This window comes from Thermobia domestica, chromosome 5 (assembly GCF_964235325.1).
Source record: "Thermobia domestica chromosome 5, izTheDome1.hap1.1, whole genome shotgun sequence".
Classification (NCBI taxonomy): domain Eukaryota; kingdom Metazoa; phylum Arthropoda; class Insecta; order Zygentoma; family Lepismatidae; genus Thermobia; species Thermobia domestica.
The window spans coordinates 149,874,285-149,900,505 of NC_137458.1; the positions used below are offsets into that span (position 1 = coordinate 149,874,285).

Sequence of the window (26,221 nt, forward strand, 5' to 3'; positions counted from 1 at the left end):
TTTTAGAACGCGTTGTAGATCTTGTATGACATTTCGCGCGAAAGCTAGATTGCGCTTCTGCTCCTAAACACTTTCTAAAACAACAGTTATACCCGAAAATCATGACAACTATGTAGTGATCTTTAAATGGAGTGAACCCCACAATCCGCGCGAATCCATCACGATTGAAAATTATCAAGAAATTGACCAAATGCATCAAACTTTCAACGCTTATGGGCAGCATTGTTGAACATAAAGGGCTCAGTCATGTTAGTAACAATAGTGCCGTACAGATGATGTTGCAGAACACTTATTAGGATACGAAACTCAACATATCGTCCAACATATTTGTCAGACCTCTCGCCCACTATCACCTTTTTCTAATTAATTTCGTTTAGTTTCATGTAAGTTATGGCCATTTGAACCTGCGAACCAAGATCCTGCATTACTTTGCACCAATCTAATAGGAAATTAAAGAAGATTACAATACTTACGATATCAGTCATCAATAAATATACATTTTAAATAGTTTCTTCCTATGAAGAACTCCAGAACAAACTGAAAAATTAGTCTCAGCGAAAAAAGATTAATTATTTAAATAACCAAGGAGTAAAGCAAGATTATTTGAAGACAGAAACGGAACAAAATGAGACCTATAATACACAATATGTCAACTGAAAGTTTTACTGAACAAATACACAGAATATATAATGACGAACACAGACGGACTCTCAACATGCGGCGACAAACACCTTATGCAAACTGGGCAAACCCCAAAAGACTAGACTGAAAATACACAAAACACATTTCAACTTAATAATTATTGACGATGTTGTTAATACACCACAGATCAAAGGTAGAATAGATTTCCATTTGATAGCAAAAGAGCATTGTATAAAATTAATACAATGGATTAACAAGTGACAAAACCTACTAAACTAAATTCTTTTAAAAGTAGCATATAGGGAAATTATATTATCGTATTACTTAGATAATTTAAGCAATATGAATAAAACCACACTATTACTTATTATGTTGAAAACTTTCTACGGGAAACATTACTTTTATTACAACCTTATATATATATACATATACCCATAATGACCTCATCAATATTAGAAACCATCAAAATATAAACATAGTTGAAAAACTTGTACAATTTATCTTTCATCAAAACAACACATGTAACCTTATTTACTGATATGCAATATAAATGAAATTTGAATAACAAAATTACCTCTAAATTACCAGTCTGTTGAAACGAAATTAAAATTTAGTTGAACAAGCTTATTATATTATTCTTCAATAGGAAAAAAGAGAGAGAGAATATAATTTTTCGTAGAAAGCGATGAAGTAACTACTTATTTACCATCTAATCTTACTTTAAACACACACACACTAACTTGTTAGTATTCTTTAGCAAACCACGTCATATACAATTTAACCCACTTACCATTTTTAAAAAAAAAAAAATACTCTTTTACAACAACACGAAATAAAAAACAGCATATACCTGGAAATAACTGCGATTTGTTCTAATTTTACAACACTATGAATGCAAAAAGCAAAATCCAGTTCATTCATTCATAAGACTACTTGTTTTAATACTAATTTTAAAAGTGCGCCAAACAACATTATACCAAATAACTCAATTTTACATTAACATATTTTTATATTTGCTCCAATGTTACTGGATACTTTTTTATTTACAAGCATTATGTGAATAATGTTGAAATTATAATTTCCTATTTTATTCCAAGTAACCGATTCTTACGATGACCTCTACATCTATCTATCTACCTACCTCTACACTACATCCTATTTTAGCCCGAGTGAACAATTCTTAGGATTTAAGACTGTCTCTGTATTTACCTACCTACCAACACACTTACAAACTATATTTATGGTATATCTTATTTTGGCCCTATGTCTATTTTTTCAACCTCTAGGTTAATAGTTTTGGAGTATCAAACGTAGAAACATCAAGGGTAACCGTAGAGCTCACCAGGTGTGATCTAATGCTGTAAATCGCTTTCTCGAGGCTTCAGCCACAATTTGTCATCGAATGAATGATCTCTACAGCGAGAACTTAATGAATGATAGTTGTGTGTACGAGGGCACAGAAAGTTTTAAAAGGGACGTACCAAGGTAAATGGCAATGGTAGTCACTGGCGGAAATCTGTGACGATGTGGTTGATTAAAGGCGTAGATTTTTGTCTTCTGAAATATCTGCTGTCTTCCCTGAAATTTCAAGATCAGCTCTCTATGGCTCTTTGACTGTAATGCTTGAGTACAAGAAACTTTGTCCACTGTGAGTTCCAAATATTGATTACTGATCACCACAAGTCTCAGCAAATAGACTCGGCCTTGAAATTTTTGGAACGCTACGACGCGAAAGGATAGAGTTTCCTGAACAAAACTGCTACGAGAGACGAGATGTATGTGCAGTTCAAAATTATAGAGATGAAAGTCCATCCCAAAGCTAACAAAGGCTTATGGCGTCTATAGCTAAGTGATCAGAAAGAAATCTACTTTGTGGAGGGCATAAGGAACTCTTGCCAAGGTATGATAAATACTTTAATCACAACGGCAGCTATAGCTCCTATGTGATATATCAGAGTGTGGTGTCTTGAGTTAGCAACATTAGGACAATGTTTAGCAAGTGAAAAATAAAGTGTTGTTCGAAGATTTATAAGTTTCTTAAGAGGAATATTTAAATTTGGAGCAAAGATATGGTTGGCATTGCCACAATTTTTAGTTGAGTATCAGCAAAGTTAAAAACAATACACTTTAGAAGTTGCGTCAAAATGATTCAGTGGAATATTCGTACCGGTTCTTCATAGCAAGTTAATGAATTTACAAATGTGCTGAGGATTCGTATATCAGTTGCAGGGCCCCATTGAACTGAGAAGAAATTTTGAATTCAGGTAAGGTGAACAAATAAAACAGATTTAAAAAGTAAACGACCCGTGATTCAGTGGGGAATCCATACTAGTTTTTATTTTTTATATCAAGTAAAGCAGTATTAACAAAGTAGCATTGTATAGATATATAGCTCACAGGCATCTTTACCTGACATGGAAATTTAAAGGCAGTAATTCAAGATTTATTAACACTATTTCTACAGTAGATCAGAATGTGTAGTTCCACAAGCAGTTGATGTCTTAAAGAAACGTGTACTGAGAATGACCAAAGTTGGTCGTTGAAACGTTTATGTCAACTTGTTAAATGACTACTTTGATAAATCGATTTATTTTTATTAATTTTTATATTCATGTTCTTATTTGTACTTTACTAGAGATTGAAAAAATAGCCCTTGTGTGTGCTTATATAGTAATAACACAACATCAACAAGTTACAAAACAAAATACAATATCTTATTAAGATATTGTTTACATCTTCGTAAGTACAATGTTTGTTTTCCTTTCCAACAGAAAGTTTATCACAGACTATCCTGCTTTGACAGCTTAATTACTCACTTCACAAAATTCACTGTTAAGGTACATTCAATATTTAAAAGCAGGAGTAAACATTTGAGTTAAGTACTAAACCATATTACTAATAACTAGTAAAGTTAACAAAGAAGTTAGTTAAACAAAAACATTGATATATACAAATTGAAAATATAAAATAAAAATATGAACGAACAAAACAACACATTTAAATATACAATTACGCAGTAGCGTAATCATATGAACATTTCATAATTATCTATTCATAGAACATACACAGATAAATATTTAGAATAAATTCTAACATGAAAATACGCACACATATATATATCAAAATATTTTCAATGAAATTACAAAGATAATTGAAAACATGACATACAAATTATTTTGTCGCTTTTATGGATATTTCAAAAATATTACTCTTACGCTTACATTAAAAAATAAAAAAATACACTGTACTAAACTCATTCAATGCTTATGAACTAAACTTAGTTAAAACTACACTAATTATAACTATATTAATTACCTCTTACCTCTAGTGGGCCCTTCGCCCCAGGGATAGCTTCATCATATGAAGAGGTGCTATTCCTGGACACCCCCTTCGCCACGAGACACTGCACAACTATTATTAAGCAACAGCCAACAGATAGTAGTACAATTTCTAATTTTTAATAAGCAACAGCCAAAAGATAGTGCAATTTACTAATTTATCTTTTTTACGAAATAATATCTATCAAATTACTTTTTGATGTTATACTTTGAATATGAAACGTATGAATGCAAACTGGAGAATAAATTCTTTTTTGTTGTCCAAAGGAAATCACTATCTGGTTATTGGTTTTCTTTGTTTACTTCTAAATAACTGCACAAGCTGCCTCGCTGCAACAGATTTCTACTGAACAGAATTCAGTAGATATCATTTTGCACGTGTAGGCGTCCCACAGGAAGGGGATTTTATTTATTTAAAAAATATATAATAAATATGTACATTTATGTGCCACTGCTTGACAAAATTACTGTGTTAATGAAGAGAGTAAAAGTGTAACGTTGACTTCCAGGTTAACTGTTTATTATAGTATTTTGGATTTGTGAAAATTATGAAACGTAATGCATCATTGGTGCTATAGTAGTTAAGGCGCTCGAAAAATCAAGAGATTTTCAGACATTTGAAGACACTTTATGTATCAATATGAGTTAAGAGGGCGTTTGAAAGCATTTGCATATCCAAGCTGGAAGCATTTGAAATGTGATGTTGGCGCAGAATGCTGCGGATATCATGGACCGAAAGGAAAAGAAATGAAGACGTACTAAAGGAAGCTAATGAAGGACGACAGATCATCAAGATAATAGGAAAAAGAAGAAACAGCATGCTTGGCCATATTATTCGGCACTCCGATTGGATCATCGTGCTAATAGAGGAAAAGGCAGAAGGAAAACCCGGAAGAGAAAGACCAAGGATAGATTATCTAAATGCTGCTACGAAGAAGAAACATTATCAAAGTATAAAATCCCAAGCGAGAGAAAAGCTTTAAAATTTACATGTTGCCCACCAACCTATGCTTGATGTGAACAAGAAGAAGATCATCCCAGAAAGAATGGAAGGTTAACTGGTAAACTCGGAGTGCCTGAAATATATTTAGCAGAGGAAGCTCCAATAAGAATTCACATTTTGGTATAAAGGAAGATCGTTTGAAATCATTGTGCAACTATTTTGATCGCACACGTTTGATTAATTTGAAGATTCAACTTGCATGTAAATTAGTCTCGATTAAAATTATTTTAAAGTTCAATTTTATTATTGTTTGGCCACGAAGTCGTCTTAGAGAAATATGTGAAGGTATTGCCGACATGAATGTTTTGTTTATAAAGTTACGTAAGAAAAATTGGATTCCCCGTGGAGTAAAGGCTAAACGTTCCATAACTGTCAAAGAGTATTAGATGTAAGTCTTTCCTCTTCTTCTTGATGCTAGATGGGGTAAATTGTGAGATTGATCTACATAAACAACAAAGAACTCGTGATAAATAAAAAATAGAAGGATGTTAATTTTGGTACTTGGCAATATTGATGGTTCATGGAAAATGGAAACACTGTCATAGGGTGAAATAGCGGGAACACGGAAGGCAGTCTCAGCTTGTTTAATTTATTACAACAGCGTTTATTATGGTCTTTACTTAATTCTAAGTAATGGAATATACACCATGAAAATCGAAACAAAAGAAATTCACCAAAAATATGCCAATTAATTTTAGTAAGCATATTTTTTTAAGTTTGTCAAGCAGTGTAGAATGTAAAATTTGTCAAGATTTACGAAATATATGATTCACATCTATTCCAAGCGTAATGATTTCCATTTTTCAATTAATCTAATATTTCTTTTATTACAACAAATACTTTAATTTTAAACTTTTTATTCTTTAATTAACTAATATTGATATGAAGTCTACACTATACTATATTTCTACAATCTAATCCTAATGCTTTTTGGAAATTAACCCTAGAGTACAATGATCATGAGAAAAGATGTATCCGTATTATGTACTCCAATCTACCATTCAAAGAGCGCCATAGAACACGTGGACATTCTCATGAAAGCTCTTTGCATAGCATAAGAATTTGACGATACGCACGGAATTTGAATAAAAGATAAATGGCTTTTAGGATGACCTACAAATACATTATAGTGAAGAAGCATGTGCAGCTTCAAGCATGACGGGAAGACATAATATCATGCGAAATACCAATTGATAAGGTCAATTATTTAGAAAAGAATCATATCTAGATGCCGTTATTTTGAGAAGGTGATTTGGAAGATATGCTACATACATTGATAGTGAAATCGATGTTTGAGAAAGAGGTCATAAAGAAAAAGAATGGTGTCAAGAGAAGGTTTATCAGTTTTCATAAAATGATGCCGATGTTACTGTCACACAGTAAAGTGTGTTCAATATAAATACGCACAAAACTTCTAGAGGACAGCACCTGTCTCGCGTGGTACATGAAATGCGGCAGACTTATCAGGACGATGAGCCAGTAGTGCACCAACAGATACAGGAACAAGTGGTGTTATCGTGACCTTGTTTGACGGTGAGAAGGGAATCAAAGGAAACCCTATTGTAGGAACGTTGTTGCGTTGATCTGGATTTGCTATCAATGCCCAGACGTACCTGGTACAGTGCATTAAGAATAGACTAACACCGTACATACGTGCAAATTATGAACCAGGGACATGTGTGTTCTGGCCTGATCTAGCGTCCGCGCATTACCCCAAAGTTGTGACTGAACATCTCAATCATAAGAAACTTAATTTGTAGCGAAACAAGATAACCCAGCTAATGTTCCAGAAATTCGACCCATCGAAAAATTTCTGGACAATTTTGAAGGCTGCTTTCAATGCTAAGAGATGATATACTACAAACCCGGATCAGCTCATTCCACGGATCCGTTACTGCCTGAAAAACATCGATCTATTTCTTAAACAAAACCTTGTAAGATCCACCAGATGTTGTATCGATAAAGTACGTTGTGAGGGATGAATTTTAGGAAAACGAAGTATAAATCTGCTTGTTTGTTTAAGTAAATTGAAGAAGAAATTTGCTCTCATTGTGCAATGCTTCACAAAGTGCATCTAGCACATTTCCGTTGGAATGTGTTTTCTAACTTTTAAAGGACATTATTCTGATACATTATCTTGATTGTTGTTGATCTCTGATATATTTGATGTTTTAAGCACGATGTCAACAAATAAAATATAACCTCTGAGAATTCTATTGAATGTATGCAAAGGCAGTTCATTTTTAGTTCTATGTAGGATTGTCAGAAATCCAGATGTGAAAAAGGAGCAAAATTGATGTTATGACGCTTAGCAAATTATTCATTTTCTCCTGACTTGTACTTAGGATTAATCATTTTTTTCTTTCTTTCTTTTTTCTACTTCGCTTGGAATCTATTTTACTTTTGTTTTCCTTTTGTTTCTCAGATTTCTGCATTACTCAATATATTTTCTATTTCTATATTATATACATGTTCTACGGTACTACTACACTACGTTTTACTTCTACACAACTATTCTACTTTAACACTACTTTCTACCTACTTCATATTTTTTTATTTTTTTTTATTTTTTTTTATTTTTTTAAATTTTTCATTTTTTTTTTGCTTTTTATATTTTTTTATTTTTTATTTTTTATTTTTTTATTTTTTTTATTATTTTTTAAATTTTTTTTACTGATTTCTATATTGAGTCTATAACAGTGCATATGTATTGTGTAAAGAAACAGTTGGAATATTTGTTATTACATGAAAATGGCAAGGTAGAGCTTGCTCCTTTTAGGTTATCCTCAAACTGAGTGATGGCATTCTCAACTTTTTTGAAATTCGTAACCACCTTTAACTCTTAAAATAAATGAAACTCTTTTGGTAAGTGTAGCACCATCATGTGTAAATACATTGACCTGAATTTTTAACACTATGTACTAGATAATTTTATAGTCCTCTTTTGTATTTAAAATCTATAGTCGCTGAAATATTTAATGTGACTCAGAGTCAGTATGTTTCTCAGAAGTCACCCCAACACATTCAGGCACTTGTCCAATTGTGATAGTGTTTAAATCCCTCCACACAGAATTCGGGAGGTTGGTCTTTGAACCACTGTCGTATGGTGACCTTCATTTCATCATATGTAAAATGTCATCTCATCAAAACCTGTCACCTTAGCAGCTTTTTTAGCAGACCCAAAATGTGAAGGCCACAGAGTGACAGGGGGGATGGTTCAACATTTTTCATTTGAATCGTTGGAACAAGTCCTGTACTACTGGAGCTATAGGAAACGTATATGGAAGTATTTGAAACTTTCTTTGATCTGAGGTCAAGCGCGATTTTCGTTTTCTTGGAGAACAAAAATGTAACAATAATCATTAAATACTGTTATAAACTCAATACAATATAAATTTCATGCAGAAATCTTTCTACTACAGTGATACCTTTGAATAACGGGCATTGATCGGACGTAACTATTTGTCTGTAAATGAAAGTTGACAGTTACAGAGAAGACATGTTCCAATAGTTGGGGGAGTAAAGCAGAAATTCGTTTTGTAAACAAATAGAAGTATCATTGAAGAGATGCGTTTATGTGGAGTTGCAGGGGAAGATACAAGTACCAAGGGAAACACAAGTAGTGACTTTTTCAGGGAAGAAAAGAAATTTCGTGTAGAATTCTTGGTCTTATAATTGGTTCTCCACCATAGAAAGCGTTGAAGGAGTAACGCCAGGAAGCAATTTAGTTTGGATAGACGTACAGGAAAATGAAGAATGTTATGTGTAGTGGTTCACCAATTTATTGAGATTGAATTTGAAAGATGTTTTGTAGAAAAGAGAATTTCTGTTTACTTAGCGTGACCACGTTTTATTTTTAAATTGAAGGAAGCATTTTTTGTGCTGAATATATATAAACTGAGAACAAAGAGCTTACTAAAGCATTATGAGAAAATAACACTGCTGAGGCTCCTGTTCTATTATAATACAAACAGTTTTATAAAATCTGTCCGTATTATGGAGGTGTCCGTTATTGTGAGGTTTCACTGTATTAGATTCTACAAAACGACTTGTCGTTAAGAATTAGCAAAAGCTTACTATTGAATTTTGAGTAACTACAATTACTACATAGATTATATACACATATGTACATCATCCTTTGGTCTAATGGATGTAATCTTGAGAGGAAGTGGAATATTCTGAGGTAAAAAGATTGGTAGTTTAAATTTATTTTATAAACATAATACTTAACCCTTCTGCAAAATGACAACCTAAAGGATTGAAAAAGATGAATTAAAAGTCGCCGAGTTGAGAGTCCGTCAAATTACCCGAAATCATAACTGCAGACAAGTAATACAGAAAATTCGAGACACAGACGTCAAAGAGAAATATCGAAGACTTACAAATACATAATACAGATAAGGACATTAAAGCGAATTGATAAAACGAAAGATATATTATGTTTAGATATTCTTATCTTTTTACCTCAATTCCTCTTTAGAGGAAGCACTCTCGCTCATCGTCGCACCAAGGAATGCAGCAGCAGCAGGGGCAAAAATAAAACTTGAAGCAGCGGCCACACTGAGATTCATGGCGGAGATGGAGTAAGTTGGGAGGAAGATCCCTGTTTCCATGTTGTCTTTCCCACCTTCTTCTTCTTTCCTCTCGTTGATCTAAAATGAACAAAAATATAAAAATAATGAGGATTTGAATTATTATATTTTATACAATTTAAATAGCATTATTTCTAATTTCATTTTTTGTACTTTGGTTCATCTGGGAACTATTAGTACTCATGGGGACTAATGATATTTAGAGGGAGGTTATATGTTGAATACAGTATTATATAATGTAGTCTAGAATACAGTAGGCTTTTCGCGTACGAAATGGGCCTAGTGTCTCAAGTCTCTGGGTATATAAGTCGCAGCGTGTCCGGCCTAAGGTCATTTCACAGTTGAAGCTAGTAGATGTATAAGTGATGGGATTCTTACAAATAGACGTAAGAGGATACTTTCAAATATCTAGGATCAATATTAATAGACGGAAACCATATTCACGAAGAAATTAAATGTAGACTAAAACCAGGGAATTCGTACTTATTCAGCTCAAAATCTCTTATCGTAGCGAATTCTGTCGAGGAATTTGAAGCTTAAAATATATAAAACGATAATCATGCCTGTTGTGCTGTATGGTCGCTTACTCTGAGGGAAGAACATATATTGAAAATATTTGAGGACAAGATCCTGAGACGAATATTCGGACCGAAGAGGAACGTGAAAGCGGAATGACGGAAACTTCATAACGAGGAACTACATAATTTATGCGCTTTACCAAACATTGTTAGGGTCATCAAATCTAAGAGGGTCAGGTGGACAGGTCATGTAGCCAGGCTGGAAGAAAGTAGGAACGCTTTCAAAGACTTGACTGGAAGATCAATCGGGAAACAACCATTAGGAAGACCTAGGCGCAGATAGGAGGGCAATATTAAAATGGATCTCGCAGAAATAGGAATACAAAACAGAAACTGGATCTAGTTGACTTGCGAACGCGGCATTGAACCTCCGGGTTCCAAGGCCATGAAGTTAGTTAGTTAGACGTAAGGTATTGCGCCGTGAAGATAAGTGAACTTCCCGCAAAACTGCGCTACATTTTCCAATTTTATTTCAGTAAAGGTGTAAATATTGCACAGACCTGTTAAGAAATTTGTGCTGTTTACGGGCAAGATAAGATAACAGTCACTTTCTTTGTGGAAATTTTTATATCCAAGATGCTCCTCACAGTAGGCATCCAATCACACAAAAAATAGGTGATATTCGGGCAAAAGTCGAGTAAGACCGACATATAAATAGTCATGGCTTCGCTAATGACCTAAACGTTCATAATCAAACTACCGTGTTCACTTGCGTAATAGTAGCATTTTTTTTTTTTTTTATGCGAAAATCCAACTGCGACTATTAAACGAGGAAAACTGCCATTTACTTATCGCTATGATCAAGACAATTTCGAATTTTGATACATACAACACATTGTGTCAACAAAAAAATGGAGGGTGGAAGAAGTAGGTTGCTTGATCTCTATTGACAGATGGGTCACGATGTTACGTGTCAGTAAACACGAAAAGTTCTTTTGCAATTTCGAAGGAAGTCACGTTCACCAAGAGAAAACTTAAATGATTAAAATATATTAATATAATTTGAAATAAATAAATATAGACAACTAGACTTGTTTGCCACAAAAAGTTGCAATGTACTGGACTAGGTATGAATTAGTTGCATTTCAGTTCAATGGATAACATCAGTAATCAGTGCTATAAGATGGTTTCACCGTGTAACCAAGTAAACATTTGTATACTGGTACATAAAAGATTAACTCATAAAGATTAATGATCATAACTCTTATGGTGATAACACTAATTTGTACAGATTAAAATATGAAAATAACTTACACCAATTGTCGCACGGGTCCACTCCAAAGCCCAAACAAGCCGAAAACGGGGCGACAACGCATCTAGCTGCACAACTGATGACGCAACAGAGTCTACTTCGCCAAGATACAGGGTACGGATACGGCGGCTCCTGTAAAAATATGTTCTGTGAATAAATCTATAGTATCAATCTTTCAAATATACAAATAATGAATATACAAACAATATATATATGAGTCACAATTTACCTGAACTGGGTGTTCTCTCAAATTATCATCATCGACTTCTCGCGGTGACCTCTCGGTGCCCTCTTGTCGCTGTTTTCTCGGTCTTGGTTCCTGTCGCCGTTCGTGCTATAATAAAACAATAGAAATTTAATGAGAATAGAGAAGCATTATTTATTATTCTTGAAATTTCATATAGAAAACTATATATAATGATAATTCTAAGCTACTTGCGTTTCGAAAAAAAAAATCAGTATCAGTGATGTCATTCAGCTAGTTCGCACTGATTCGCCCGAACTGGTTGTTAAAATCACCTCTCCACCTAATAGAGGAGCACTTATGAAAAAGAAAAAATTAGTATTGTTCTTGAGAATCTAATATATTTATTTTCCTTTCCTTTCCAGCTTTCAAAGAGATGATTAACACCACATTAAATAATTTTCAAGTGTTTGTAGATAGTCAAGGTTTTCCTAAAGCAGAAATTCATCAAATCATCAAGGAGGCAAGAAAAATAATTAAAGTTATTGCTGAGAGTTAAGGCATTCAGTTTAATAAACAACGTAACTACAGATAAAAGAAACTCCCTCCTTGCTGAAACTCGCATCTCACCTCTGAGAATAACTTCTTGTAGGAGAGCCTTTAGAAGAATGGGATGCAACGCACTGGTAAAAACGTGGTTACACCAAGGGTATTATACACGTGCCGATTGTTGGGTTAAAAAGAAAGCAACATCCGAGTATTCTAAACATCGACTTTAATTCTAGGTTTATCTCAACATCGGCGAGTTTTGCAAACTAAATATTCAAATAACTATTTGCATGACTTCAATCTAATACTGTTATTAGTATCATTGAAATCAATCAATCAATAAATAAATAATAAATCAGCTTACCTCCTTGATCTCCTCCACGAAAACTTCTTTGACCATCGTCTCACGATCCATCTGCGAGGTCCCAGGAGGAGAGGTGGGATGACTTCGTTCCTCAGTTGGTGGTGGAGTGGTCCGTTTTCGTGTTGCTTCCTCCTACGAAATATAAATCAAGTTATTTTAGTTCCAGTCCAAATCTGTTTCATCAATGACTCATCTTACTTGTAACAATATCCCTGTACTTTTATTTCCTACGTAATATCTCTAGTTGCATATAAACATCATTAACAGCTAGGAATTCAGCAGTATATGCGTAAACAGTGCTGTGTCAACAATAAGTACAATCTCCTACTTCAAGTGAATTTTGCCACATGTGTAGTACCATTTCTTCCAGCATATTAAAAACAGTCATTTATTATTGGTAAAGAACGACACATTTCTTAGCGCCACAAAAGTTAGTATCTTCCTTTTTTTCGATTTTCCCAAAAACTAAGCATAAGAATTTAGCTTAAAGCATATTATTTCGTTCATTTCCAAGGGATCTATCGATTTATGTATGTCTTATCCATCGGCGCAAATCTGTCTTCAACATTGGAGGGGGGGGGGGACGGGTAATACCGTTCCTTTTTTTAAGCGATGTTCAAAATAGTTATGAAGTAGAAAAATAATGCTGTGGAGGATCAAGGGAGCACAAGTGTCTTCAATATTGGGAGGCGGGCAATTTGAGGCTTATTCTGGAAGGGTGGGGTGGGGGGAGACAGAGACTCATATTACGGTAGATGAATCTGATTTCCGAGGTGAACCTGTTGTATATTATACAGCAAGGAACATCAATTTAATCTCTCTTTCCTTTGTAGCAGTCGGACACAAATAATATCATATTTCTTCTTTTCACCCCCAAAAATACACATTTCAAATCGGATTATAGGGAGGACATTCCCTCCAACTCCAAGATTGAGGGGATTTGCGCCAATGCCTTATTTTTGGACAATATATTAGTTAAATAAAAATAAAAAAATTAAGAGTTCATGATAATTTCGGGCTATATCTCATTAAGAATCTATGTCTTAATGAAAAGCTTAATGAAAGGTTACTTTAACGTTTTACCTCAATAAGCTCTCGTACAGGATAAATTATTTAAGTTTATAAATTAATTATTTTTTCCCTCCATTTTCTCAAAAACTACGCATGACCTTTTACAGTCGCACATATCATTTTGTTCTATCGATTGGTGTATTTCTCATCTGTGAACATTTTTTTTTTTTTTCATTGAACGCTAAGAGTATTCTAGAATTGGGTTAAGGTACAATTGATTAGTGGATTTCGCTTTATTTCTGTAATAGAAGATCGAACTATAAGTATGGATGACAATTTCACTTCTTCCTTTTTAGAGGTAGCAGCGAAGGAAAAAAAACTGAGTTAAAGTATATCCTAACCAACTATTAAATTAAACTCCGGAATGCGTCTAAATACCAGTTGTCAATACCGAAATTTTCAATGGGAACCTCCATTTTCTTCAGAAGCTTATTTATTTACATAAACACACATTGCTCTTTTCAATCACATTTTATGGTTTCCATCACATAATTAAAAGAAATATATATTTCAGATATGGTTAAGCTTACATCTAACATTACATAGCTTGTAGCAAATATGGTAATTCATAATACATAAATGTTTCTGTTTCAATTAATTATTGGGGTTTCATCTGTATTGTGATTTTTTTCTTTTTACCTGTGGAGTTATGCTTGCTGGTAATATGGTGAAAAATAAAAATAAAACCAATTAGTTCAGTAAATAGTTTGTATTAACTAATAAAGCTCAGCTGATAACATCATTTTCCCTGATAGCTCGAAATAATATATATGATTTGTTTCAAACTTTTCAATCTGCAAAGAATATTTGGGTCGTGGTTCTCTTGATGCAATGATCCATTATACGCTGAAGAAGATGGCGGCTTGTATTGAATTTTTCGGCATTAACGAATAGTTAGAACTGTGAGCGTCAGTTTAGTTTCTTCAGAAGTTATATCTTAATATCTTCACACTCGCAATTTATACCTTTTGTCAGAATTTTTACACTTAGCGTTAGTACAAATAGAAAAAAAAAATAAATTTATAAATTTCATAAATATAAATAAATAAAAAATAAAATAAATAAGAAACTACTGATTATAAATTAATTTCTATTTTATTGTCTTACCGTTCCGCTTTGTCTCCGCCGGAAGATTAAGCTTCTTATCCTTTGGAATCTAGATAAACTAAGATAAAAAAGAAATTAGAATTCGTGTGAACATAAATTCAATTTAGTGCACTAACAAATAATAAAATAAATTAATTTATTGTAAATAATTTCAATTAAGTTTTTGAGTCTTATTAAGTCCATTAATATAATTCTCGGGTCTCTAACAAGCTGGGCATGAGAAATACTACGGTCGCTAAAAGTGCATAACCCACAACAATTTTCAGAATAATATATATGAATAAATAAGACTTTGAAGTATTACCTGGAACGGGGAGGCGGTCGAACAACTGGTCCATACACACGCCTCCTCTCTTCATCCTTAGGCCTCCTCTCTTCATCACTAGCTTCTTCCTCTCTGTGGCTGCCATTAGAGTGTGATCCTTCCTCTTCTTCCACTTGCACTTCAACCTCAGCTTCACCTGGTTGACCCCCTACTTCTGGAAGTGCAATTGCTGGGGTTCCCCACCTCTGGAACTGGAGGATTCGCCACAAGCAATATACACTTCTGAAGAAGTTAGTCATAGGATAGTCTTCTCGAGGAATGCCACTGAGATCGTAATCGGGCAAGTCCACGATTTGCCATGGCATTCCAATTCGAATCCTCTCAGAACTTATTAGGTAAGATAAGGACACTCCAAGGACCGAAGTCTCTGGAGTGGTCATTATCAACAAAATCTTGAGACCGCTGACACGCTGGGCCTCAGACATATTAATAATGGCAAAGATGGTGTATGATGAATAGCCATATAACATTCTCAGCCATGGTACAGACACTGGCTGCGAATGCAATGACATGACTGAGGTCGAAATGTCAAGTATAGAACAGAAGCTCTCATCACTACTGTTGTCATATGAGTGCTAAATCAAAGAAAGAAAAACAGAGGTAAGTCACATAAAATGGACAACCATCAACAATACATTACTTTAAACACATTAGCAATTCTTGAGAAACCTAGTTGGAGCGCAATTATGAGAAATCGCCTCAGCCCATGAGCTGTTACCAGTCTGATAGCTTGAGCATGGTTTGGGCATCGGCTTCCGATGTGATTTTTTCGGAGGTTAGAACCTCGTAATTCAAGTGACTCCCCAAATGTCTGACGATACTATATCAAAACCGAAAGACATGTACTTCCACCATAGATAGTAAATTTTAATTTTTCCGTAATATCTTGCTCAGGAGGGGGGTTAAACCTCGAACTTTTTCCTTTATATATATATATAGTGTTTCAATAAACAACACTTACAACGTTTGGGAGGTGATTCCCGAGACTAAGACAAAGAAAATTCATATGGACCTATGGAAAAAAGTGCCCAAAAGTATGGAAAAGCTATATTGCAACACTCGTTATTTCGAACACGAGAGACCGTGGAGTGGTGGTTCATACCAGTGTAAAGGAAGTTATGCATATGCATCCAAAATACATTATTCCAGTAATGTACAATGTGTGGGCAAGGGATTCCCTCATAACATAAATCCCAGACATGCTACCACCAGAATTTTTAGATATACTGTGACTTAAAAGGTGAGTCTACGTAGGGAAAAGGTAAGCTTTGACAACAGTAAATACGGAATGCGTAAGCGGGACATCTGACGTATTAGGGAACGCCAGCTCCGTGGTTACTCGTGTTGAGAATAACGTACGCTGGGATGTGATATGCCACAGTATATTTCACGTTTTTTAATACGTAAAAGCGTCAAATGATATACTGTATCACTTTATGAACATTGATGGTGTTGTTTTGCGCACCCTATATACAGGCTATTTCAAAACAACACCGACAGTGTTTGGGAGGTGATTCCTGACACCAAAATAACACAAAAAGTATATATCAAGCTGGTTGCACAAGTGCTTCCTTTCGTAGTTATAAGCTGCCGAAAACGTGAAAAAAAAAAAAAAAAAAAAAAACTTCAAAGCTCTATCGGGTCAAGACTTCATTTAGAAACTAGTATGTGCTCTACCCAAATATCCAAGTTTCAGAATCGTGCGGTACTTCTGCAACAATTTTTATAGAGGTAGTTGGTGAGCACTTCAAATTATATGCCGGTAGCTAAACTCCCTCTATAAAAATAGTTGCGTGAGTACCTTTGGATTCTGAAACATGTATTTTTGAATAGCGCACATATTAGTTCCTAGGTGAAGTCTTGATCTTACTACGGTAGGACCAATAGTTTTAGAGCTATGGATCTTTAAAGTTCATTCTTTTCACGTTTTCGGCAGCTTATAACTCCAAAAGGGAGCATTTGTTCATCCAGATTAGTCTATATTTTTTGTCTTATTTTGGTGTCAGGAATCACCTCCTAAACGTTGTCGGTGTTGTTTTGAAACATCCTGTATATAGAAATCACGCTAGTCCTGAAAGTATATGAAATAAAGTCCTTGAAGCCCCCTTCTCCCCGTTGATTTTATTCTGCGTATACCACTGGAAAAATATATTTAACAACTATACAGAATATAATAAATAAAATGTTTGAATAAGAAATAATATTCATATTAAATACAGTGAACCCTTGCGTCCTGAATTTAATCCGTTTCGTAAACTGTTTAAGAACTAAAATTATTTTTGCCATTTAAATTAATGTAAATATACACAATTGATGTGTTCAGGCCACAGAAACATGTTTTTGTTTTTATCTTTTTAAGCGTTTTTTTTTTTTTTTTGTGATGAAGGATATAAATGAAAATATTCTTAATTATCCTAAATTAGATATAATGAAGACTAAAATAATACAAAAAAATGCAAAGAAATTTTTGGACACAACACCCTGACAAATAATGTGTATGACAAATGCTTGAAAGCACTACTGATAGCATGGATACAAATGTGTGTTCGGGTGTGTGTTCATAGCCCGAAATATCATTCGTGAACCGATATGTGGACGAATAGAGGGAGTCGTGAACTGTGGTCCACTGTATTAAATAAACGAAATATTATTAAACAAACAAGTTTCGTGTGAAACTACGGTAGACTTCCAAATTATACAAATTTAATACTTAAACTTGAAGTAGTACCTCTATAACTACTGGTTCCAACAGAGGAATAAGATCAAAGATAAGACCTGTTCCTTGGACGCTGAATCCAGATCAAAAAGCCATTATTTGCTATCTATTACTGTTTTGCTTCTATGGTGATCAGCGTTGAAACCGGAAATAGTTGATTTTTACCACTTCCGATTTGAATAGAGAATTAACAGAAGTGATGGAACCTATTCTTGCACGTTGAAGCAATTGCAAAAAAACGCCTTTTTACCTTTTATCGTTTTTGCTCTATTGAAGTCAGTATTAAGACCGGAAGTACTAGTAATTTCAACCACTTGTGGTTTTGGTAGAGTGTTGTAGGTTGTGACGGTATGTTCTCTTAAGACGATGATCGATTACAGAAAACCTCTTGTTGCTGTTCCTTACAATTTTTGTTCTATGGCAATCAACGTTGAAACAGGAAATGGTTAATTTGAACCTCTTCCGGTTTGAACGAATAGTTAAGGGAGGAGATAGAACGTATTCTTGGGACGCTGAAATGATTGGGAAAAAATGCTTCTTGATATCTCTTACCGTTTTTGTTCTGATATCTTTCGACAGACGGACAGAAAGAACTGTTGTATAAGACTCCGACATTTATGCACAGCATAGTATGGAAATCTGATAATTCGTTCATATAGAGCTACCTTTATTTTCGTAAATATTAAGATAAAAATTACAAGGTACTAAAGCAGTAGAAACTGATGCAGACATACCTCAGAAACAGTACTCCAGCTACCGGTACTACTACTAGAGTACCGTCTGTCTCCAGTGATAGCTTCCTCATGGTCTGTTAAATCCGGGTTATTGTTTTCTATCGTCATATCCAGGTAATCAATTGAGTGGAAACTCTCCGTTGAATTTGAACTATTCTCCTACAATAATAATAATAACGTAGAAAATTAATAATAATGTATATATATATATATATATATATATATATATATATATACAATTCTACAGCGTTAACGTCTACTCAAAGTGTATACTCATTTTTTTTAAAGTTAATTTGTATTTATTTAAGATTTAAGTACGAGGTATCCCTATAAACTTTAACAAATACAGCTGCCTCCCTTTAAAATATAACCATAGTATAACAAAACTGGAAACACCTTTGTCTAAGCTTCCTGTTAGTTTGATGTAGTCTGTATCTGGATAAGCCTGCGACAAATGTATGTAGTGTGAAGTCATCGTACGAAACACGTGTAACGAAATAGAGCAACATTCTAACATTATGCTTTGTTACAAATTGGATAAATATTTTATTGAAACGTTGCAGATGTAGATACAAAAGTGTTGTGGATGATACTAGGTCACAACTCCATTGAACGTCAAGAAATGAGGTAAATATGGAGAAATATCGTTGAAATTTGATAAACATATAATTCCACAGCAATTGTCAACCATGTTCGAGATAAACAAAGAAAAGTTTTGGTTAATTTTAAGGAAGGACCTGAAAATGAGGAAGATGTGTGTTTGTTTTGCAAATGTCTCTGATTTTTTAACAGAACAGTAAAAAAAAAAAAAAAAAAAGCCAATAAGAAAGAATAATATGAGGATTCGGTGGCTACTGCAGTACAGGAGAACACCATTCTGAAGTACATTGTGGTGGGCGATCAAACCTGACATTCAAAACTTTTGTACAACGACATCACACTATGTGCATTTGTCGAACGTTTACTCAAATACAAATTGCACAAAACTGGTTTAAACAGGCACTAATAAAAAATCTTAGACAAAAGTATTTCCAGTGTTATTTTACTTTTTTTTAGGTTCAATTGAGTTGATTTTGAGTTTAACGATCCTTCCAGCAGCGAGGTTATATGAGACGGGACCTATTGATTAACGTGGAATCCGAACCACATGAGCTCCCAGCGGGAATCGAACTTGGGCCTCCCTTGCTTAAGTTCGAGTACCTTTATAGGCGCATCTCGTAATATTAAACCTTAGCCGTACCAATCACTTACATCCCTAATAAAGTACTTGGATATTTTAAAAATGCGAGTAAGTAACTTAAAATAAATTTTAAAAACCTGACAATGAAACTTATCATATAATTACCTCTGTATAAACATCTATAAATTTCTATTTTATTTGTGGGGCCGCGTTGGCTCAGTGGTAGAGCGTTCATTTCTGGTGCTTGGGATCCCGGGTTTGATCCCAACTCCCGTGTGGATGAGTTTCATTGGGGTTCTCCCATTTCCTCCCACTTTCTTCATTACACCATTTTTATTCATTTCTCATCATCACCTTCTCCTTTAGCCTAGCCGGCATATCGTGAGACGTAAAACTCAAATATTTCATTTCATTTTTTTTATTTTATTAATATTTTTACCATTATAAATAAATAAATAAATAAAAATATATATTAATTAATCTTTACGGTAACGTAGAAGAAAGAAATACAAGTGGCAACATTGAAGAAATTTAACAAGTTTGTTTTAAGAGAAAGTGCCTATGTTCAAATATATAAGAGAAAGAATTCATCTATTTTTCTGCTATACTCGTACACGAATTTTTAAATATTTGAATAGTAATTAAATATTCTAGAGCTCACTGATAGAACGCTCACCTCTGGTGAGACGAGACCCTGATTTGATCACAGAGTGTGTGAATTTATGGTGGACAGCATCGTGTTTGTAGAGTTTCATGATGTTCTTCCGCATTTTCATTCCACAAGTTTTCTCATATTCATTCAGTTTCACTAATGATCCGTTTCCTTTAGCCTAAAGGGCATAATCATGGGACGTAAATTTAGTTTAATTTCCTATAATAATAATAATAATAATAATAATAATAATAATAATAATAATAATAATAATAATAATAATAATAATAATAATAATAATAATAATCCATTCTAAATTGAATAAGCAAAGACATGTATTTTTTAATAATTGGTTCATATGAAAGAAATCATTTCTAAATATTAAACAAAATTTCATTTATTTTCCTATCAAAATTTACAAGCTACCAAGGCAATAGAAACGTTGTGATAGGCAACAAAATCTCACAGAAAGAGTATCCAAATTAATGGAGTCATGAATTAAGTTACGGGTATATGTATAATACGGATATCGGGGAAATTTTAGGTCTTCAGATTGACAATCGAGTTACGCAGACAAGCTGAGTTGAGTTGATTTTGAGTTTAACGCCCCTTTCAGTAGCGAGGCTATATGAGACGGGACCTACTGATTAACGTGAAATCCGAACCACATGAGCTCCCGCCGGGAACCGAACAAGGGTCTCCCACGCCAAAGGCGCGTACGCTAACCGCTTAGCCACGAAGGAGCTCAAGCAGACAAGTTGAATAGTATGTATCATTTATTAAAAATAATAAAAAATGTATCACGAAAATCTATTTGACGATTCTAATTGATGTTTTAATTCTTAATATGCTATTAATTTATTTTAAGAATATCACAATAGTTAAGTTTATATATGTTTAATTATTGTAATAATCGCCACACACACACACACAAAATGAACCATATAAAGCAATTCTAAAGAAAGTTAAAATATCGCTTTCTACATGTCACCTTATTACTGTCATTAAATCACATATATTTATCTTTTATGAGGTTATTATCCAGATAAAAAGACTAATTTCTAATGCAACAATATTATACAATGTTGAACAATTCAAGTATACTGACCTCGTGTTCACTGGTTCTGCGACAACTTACAGTAGCAAGCTGGAGATCCAGAACACAGGAACTGATATCAATCCTCGCTCTTCTTATAGTTTCCATCAGATATTCCTCTTCTGTGGCCAATCTCTGCTCCAAGTCCATTCCTCGGTTGACGAATTCGTCCACCTGAAAAAAGAAATAAATACACAATGTAAAGCTTTTTGTTTATAAAGTATAATATGGAGTGTCCACAAAGTTCTCTACCATTACAATGAAACATAGCTCGTAAACTATACGAGATAGAGACATGCGGTTTTGTACAACGTGTTCTATAAAGTAACCAAGAAAGTTCTGTCGCTTTTCGTGCAGGTCTGTGTTCCATGGCCCTCACACCGCGAGTTGAATGTTAATGGAGATAAGGCAAAGGTCAGTTATTGGTGTGGGTATATCCAACATACTACCTGGTTGTGACAGTTCACTTACACCGTGAACTTGCGTGAGAACAGAGTGAACATGGAACCTCCACAGTGCGTCATAAGGGCTTGTATGCTGTATGAGTTCAAATTAGGGTCAAACGTCGCTGCAGAGTAGCGGAAGATATGACAGGCCTTTAGTGAGGGTGTCGTGACTACGCGGACAGTGCAGCGGTGGTTTAACAAGTTTAAGGACGGTGGCGAAACACTCGAAGACACACCACGGGCCGGAACACCAACACGTGTACAATATGAAGATCTTCAGGCAGCAATTGAGGCGAACAGTGGTCAGACATGTGAGGAACTGGGACCACAAATCAGTGTGAGTGGAGAAACCATTCGGCAGCTCCTCCTTCAACTTGGAAGGCACTGCAAGTTGGGTCGATGGGTCCCATATGATTTGACTCCTTGCCAGACAGCAACACGAGCAGACACTTGTTTCTTTACTGTCAAGTCTGAGGAAGGAAAAATTTCTGGGCAGGGTGTTGACATGTGATGAAAAGTGGGTCCTATACAAAGCTCCACGGTGCCGTCATTATTGGTTAGCATCCTATGAACCGGTTCCAAAACAGCCGAAATCAGCACTGCACCAGAAGGTCTTCTTGTGTGTTTAGTGGACTGCTCGCGGCATCGTGCACCGGTAACTGCTACCAGCTGGTCAGAGATCAATGTAACTGAGTACTGTCAGCAGTTGAGCCGTGTTCAAGAAAAACTCAAAACTCTGGAGCCAGCACTTCTGAATCGCAAAGGGATCCTCTTGTTACAGGACAACGCTAAGCCTCACGTGGCTAGGATGACCCGGAACACCATTCTGCGCCTTGGATGGGAAATACTATTGTATCCACCATATTCCTCGAACATTGCACCGTCCGATTATCACCTGTTCCATTCCTTGGACAATCCCTCAGAGGACGCCAGTTCAAATCCCTAATAGAGGTGCAAAATGCACTTGGTATCTTCTTCGCTTTACGATCCACCAAATTCTACAGCGATGGCATCCATGGCCTTCCAGATAGTTAGCAGAAGGTCGTCGATGCTGATGGGGATTATTTTTGATCTTGCAGGTACATTTTAGGTGACATATCGGTTTGAAGGTGGTGAGTGAAAAAGCGACAGAACTTCCTTGGTTATCTTTATACATCTCTACAAAGTTTTATTGCCAATTACACTACTTCTACACGTGCCAATCTATTTGCCTTCAGGATATCGAGACGATATTCAAGCTCTATCCATATATGCTACAACATAGCAGCATCAACAAGTCAGTTAAGTTTTCGAGAACCGCAACAATCTGTGTACGAAATGCGGCAAGATCTGGAACAGGGGTTTCGTAGGCACTAACCTTGACCACCACAATCCGTCTCTCAGGGAAACGTCATTTCAAAAGGTTCCTAACATCTCGAGACCAATAAGGAAGTACTCCATCGTGTTGGAAGGTTATGTTTGGTCTTCAGTTCCATCATCTGAGAGAGTAGGTGCTCATGCAACATGTCATAGTAAGCTGCCCCTGTAACCGTGTTCTCAGCAAAGAAAAAATGGACCGATTATTCTATCATACATAAGAGCACACCAAACGTTAAATTTTGCGCTAACATAAACATGTTCACGAATGACGCACGAATGTTTAGATCCCCATATCCGAACGATCAGAGCTGACATGTAACTTGAAAATTGAAAACGTGGGCAAACGGCACGTGATATTGGTATACATTTCGTATTGTAAAATTTTTATTATACTGTATGTACTCTTTTACGGGAAGACAGATGTATGGTTTATCCCTATAAATGAATGATTTAATTATTGTCAGAGAAAACTTAACATGGAACGGGAGAAATGATTGCCAGAGTTCAGAAAGAGGTTCCATGAAACCACAATCAGTCAATAGATGACGTCACAAACATGCTTGGATTCTCTCAAGGATTAGTTGACGCTATCTATATATATAATCGGTATACGCGATACAGAATTATATGTGAACATTCACACGGTACTAACACTATCAGCTGTGAAGGAGTTGGCCAGTCCAACTCCAAGGACTCATTCGATCATGAAAAGATTTATATGAAATCTGTGAGAAAGTATATTCTTTAAAACTAAAAAAGAATAATCAAAATCAGTACATCTGTGCTGAAGTTATGCGTGAGCGTGCTCACAGTGAAGTCGATTAATTACGATATTAACACTATCCGTTGAGAAGTTTCATGGTTTAGCTTCGATGATTATCATCAAAGCCTAACAAAAATTTATATAAAATCACCATGAGAACATACTTTTTTAACCAAAAAGTAAATCAATAAAATAGGTGCACCTATATCGAATTTATGCGTGATCATACACACAATTATAGTACGAAAACTATCAGCCATTGAAAAGTTCCATGGCTTAGTTCCGAAGAACATGGTTAGATCCTCATGAAATTTATGTAGAACAGCCGGGAAAGAACACTCTTTCAAACAAACAAACAAACCAAAACATTAAAGTTAGTGCATATGTGTCGAAGAATTATGTTTGATTATGCGCACAACACATATATAATAAACAGGTCGAATGAGATCATCATTTTGTTTTGAAGCGGCTATAAGTGCATGAGTTGCGTTGATTTTGAATTTAACGTCCCTTCCAGCAGCGAGGCTATACGAGACACGAACTACTGTTTAACGTGGAATCCGAACCACATGAGCTCTCGCTGGGGATCGAACCCGGGTCTCCCACGCCAAACATTAAGACATTCAAGATGCTATAGCTCAACTGATTTCAGAGTAAACCACAAATCATGACAACCTACCTTGACATAACTTGATGCATCTGTGACTTATAATTCAATATTGTTATGTTGCATGATCTCTACATCCCAAATAATCTTATTACTTCAAAGTTACCTTCATTACTGAGAATGACTACTTGGTTTTCCTAACATTTAAGAACTTTTCAATAATTTGTCCCACATTAAAGAACTTCTCAATAATTTTCCTGATTTTCTCTAACAAAAATCAAATTCCCTGATTTTCTGGGTCAGTGGGAACCCTGTTATATATAGAAAGATTACTTCCATTACCTCTGTAGTGCGGGCATCCAACATCATTTTTTTTTAAGTTACGAAGTATTGCTTAGTTTGTTAGGCTTTGTTAAATTTATCAAAGACGTAATCCCTTCCTACACCATCCCTAGGAAGTACTAGTAGTGTGTTAAACCCACAATATTTTTTTCAAGTTGTAAGACATGTGTAGATATATTTGTAGATGACAGTTTTTAAAAAAAATTTTCTGATACTATTCTGTAAATAAGCTGACGAAAATTAATTATACTGTGAATCAGCTAAGTCATTAAATGGATTCTAACCTGGTCTTGGACATTTCTTCTGCCTTCTTCTGGTTCTTGTAAAACATCCTGCAATCTTCTTCCTTCCGCTAGCAATGTGCGGGTAGACTCTTCGATCTGTCTGCGAGCAGACGCAAGAATTCTTATACACTCATACATTGTCCTATCTGTAAAGAAAGGCGATAACACGTTAGTTAGGGAAATTTTTGTTCATTTTCGAACAACTTAGGAACGCAAATTAGATTTATATTTTGCGCGAGTAAAAGTAATGCAATCCAATGGATCGTGTTAATTAAAAAAAAACTATCGGAATCTTATTTGCGCTCCTATGATGAGTCTTATTTCTAGAGAAGTCTACCAGTATCTACAACATCCGTTAGTGACCTTTTTTTTTTTATTTTGCGTTATACCATTTGTTATAACACTCACTTTTTGTACAATACAACTGCTTGACTGATGACTCAAATGTTAATTTCATGTTGGTTTCATGACACCTTAAAGGTGCAGCAATATACTTTAGCGTGTCAGAAAATATCTGCTATTTGATTGTCCTTTTCGTTTTAAGAAATATTTATAAATAATTTAGTTCTGTTTTGAGATTATATACATTGTTTATTATTATTATTATTATTATTATTATTATTATTATTATTATTATTATTATTATTATTATTATTATTATTATTATTATTATTATTATTATTATTATTATTATTATTATTTTAATATAAAATAGAGGTATACTATTCCAGAAATAAATGTAAATAAAGATAACTTGTCTTTTCCTTCTCTTTTAGAAATAATAGATTAAAATGTTACAGTAAAGTAACTGAAATGATGAACAATAATCTTACTTCATTTACAATTTAAACTTTAATGGATACTAGCAAATTGAAGGGCATATTAACTGTAGCTGAATTGTTAACAGTTTCTGTAGGATAACTTTTTATTTATTTAGCAGCTGTTATTAGTTGATAATCGATAACGTTTTATTGATTTAGTAACTGTTATTATAAGTAGGTCAGTAACGGAATGTTTACTACATCTACTTTCTTCTT

At 34.6% G+C, this 26,221-nt stretch overlaps 1 protein-coding gene across 1 annotated transcript; it reads right to left on the reverse strand.

Moving 5' to 3' along the window:
* Nucleotides 1-8,733: 8,733 nt before the first annotated feature.
* On the reverse strand, nt 8,734-25,322 carry LOC145685277 (uncharacterized). The gene is made up of 9 exons (XM_081757645.1): nt 25,185-25,322; nt 21,396-21,557; nt 18,456-18,614; nt 14,985-15,580; nt 14,681-14,738; nt 12,503-12,634; nt 11,635-11,739; nt 11,408-11,537; nt 8,734-9,635 (listed from the first exon to the last, which is right to left on the reverse strand). The coding sequence occupies exons 1-9, from the start codon at nt 25,320-25,322 to the stop codon at nt 9,460-9,462; spliced, it is 1,656 nt and encodes a 551-aa protein (XP_081613771.1). The 3' UTR covers nt 8,734-9,459.
* Nucleotides 25,323-26,221: the final 899 nt, after the last annotated feature.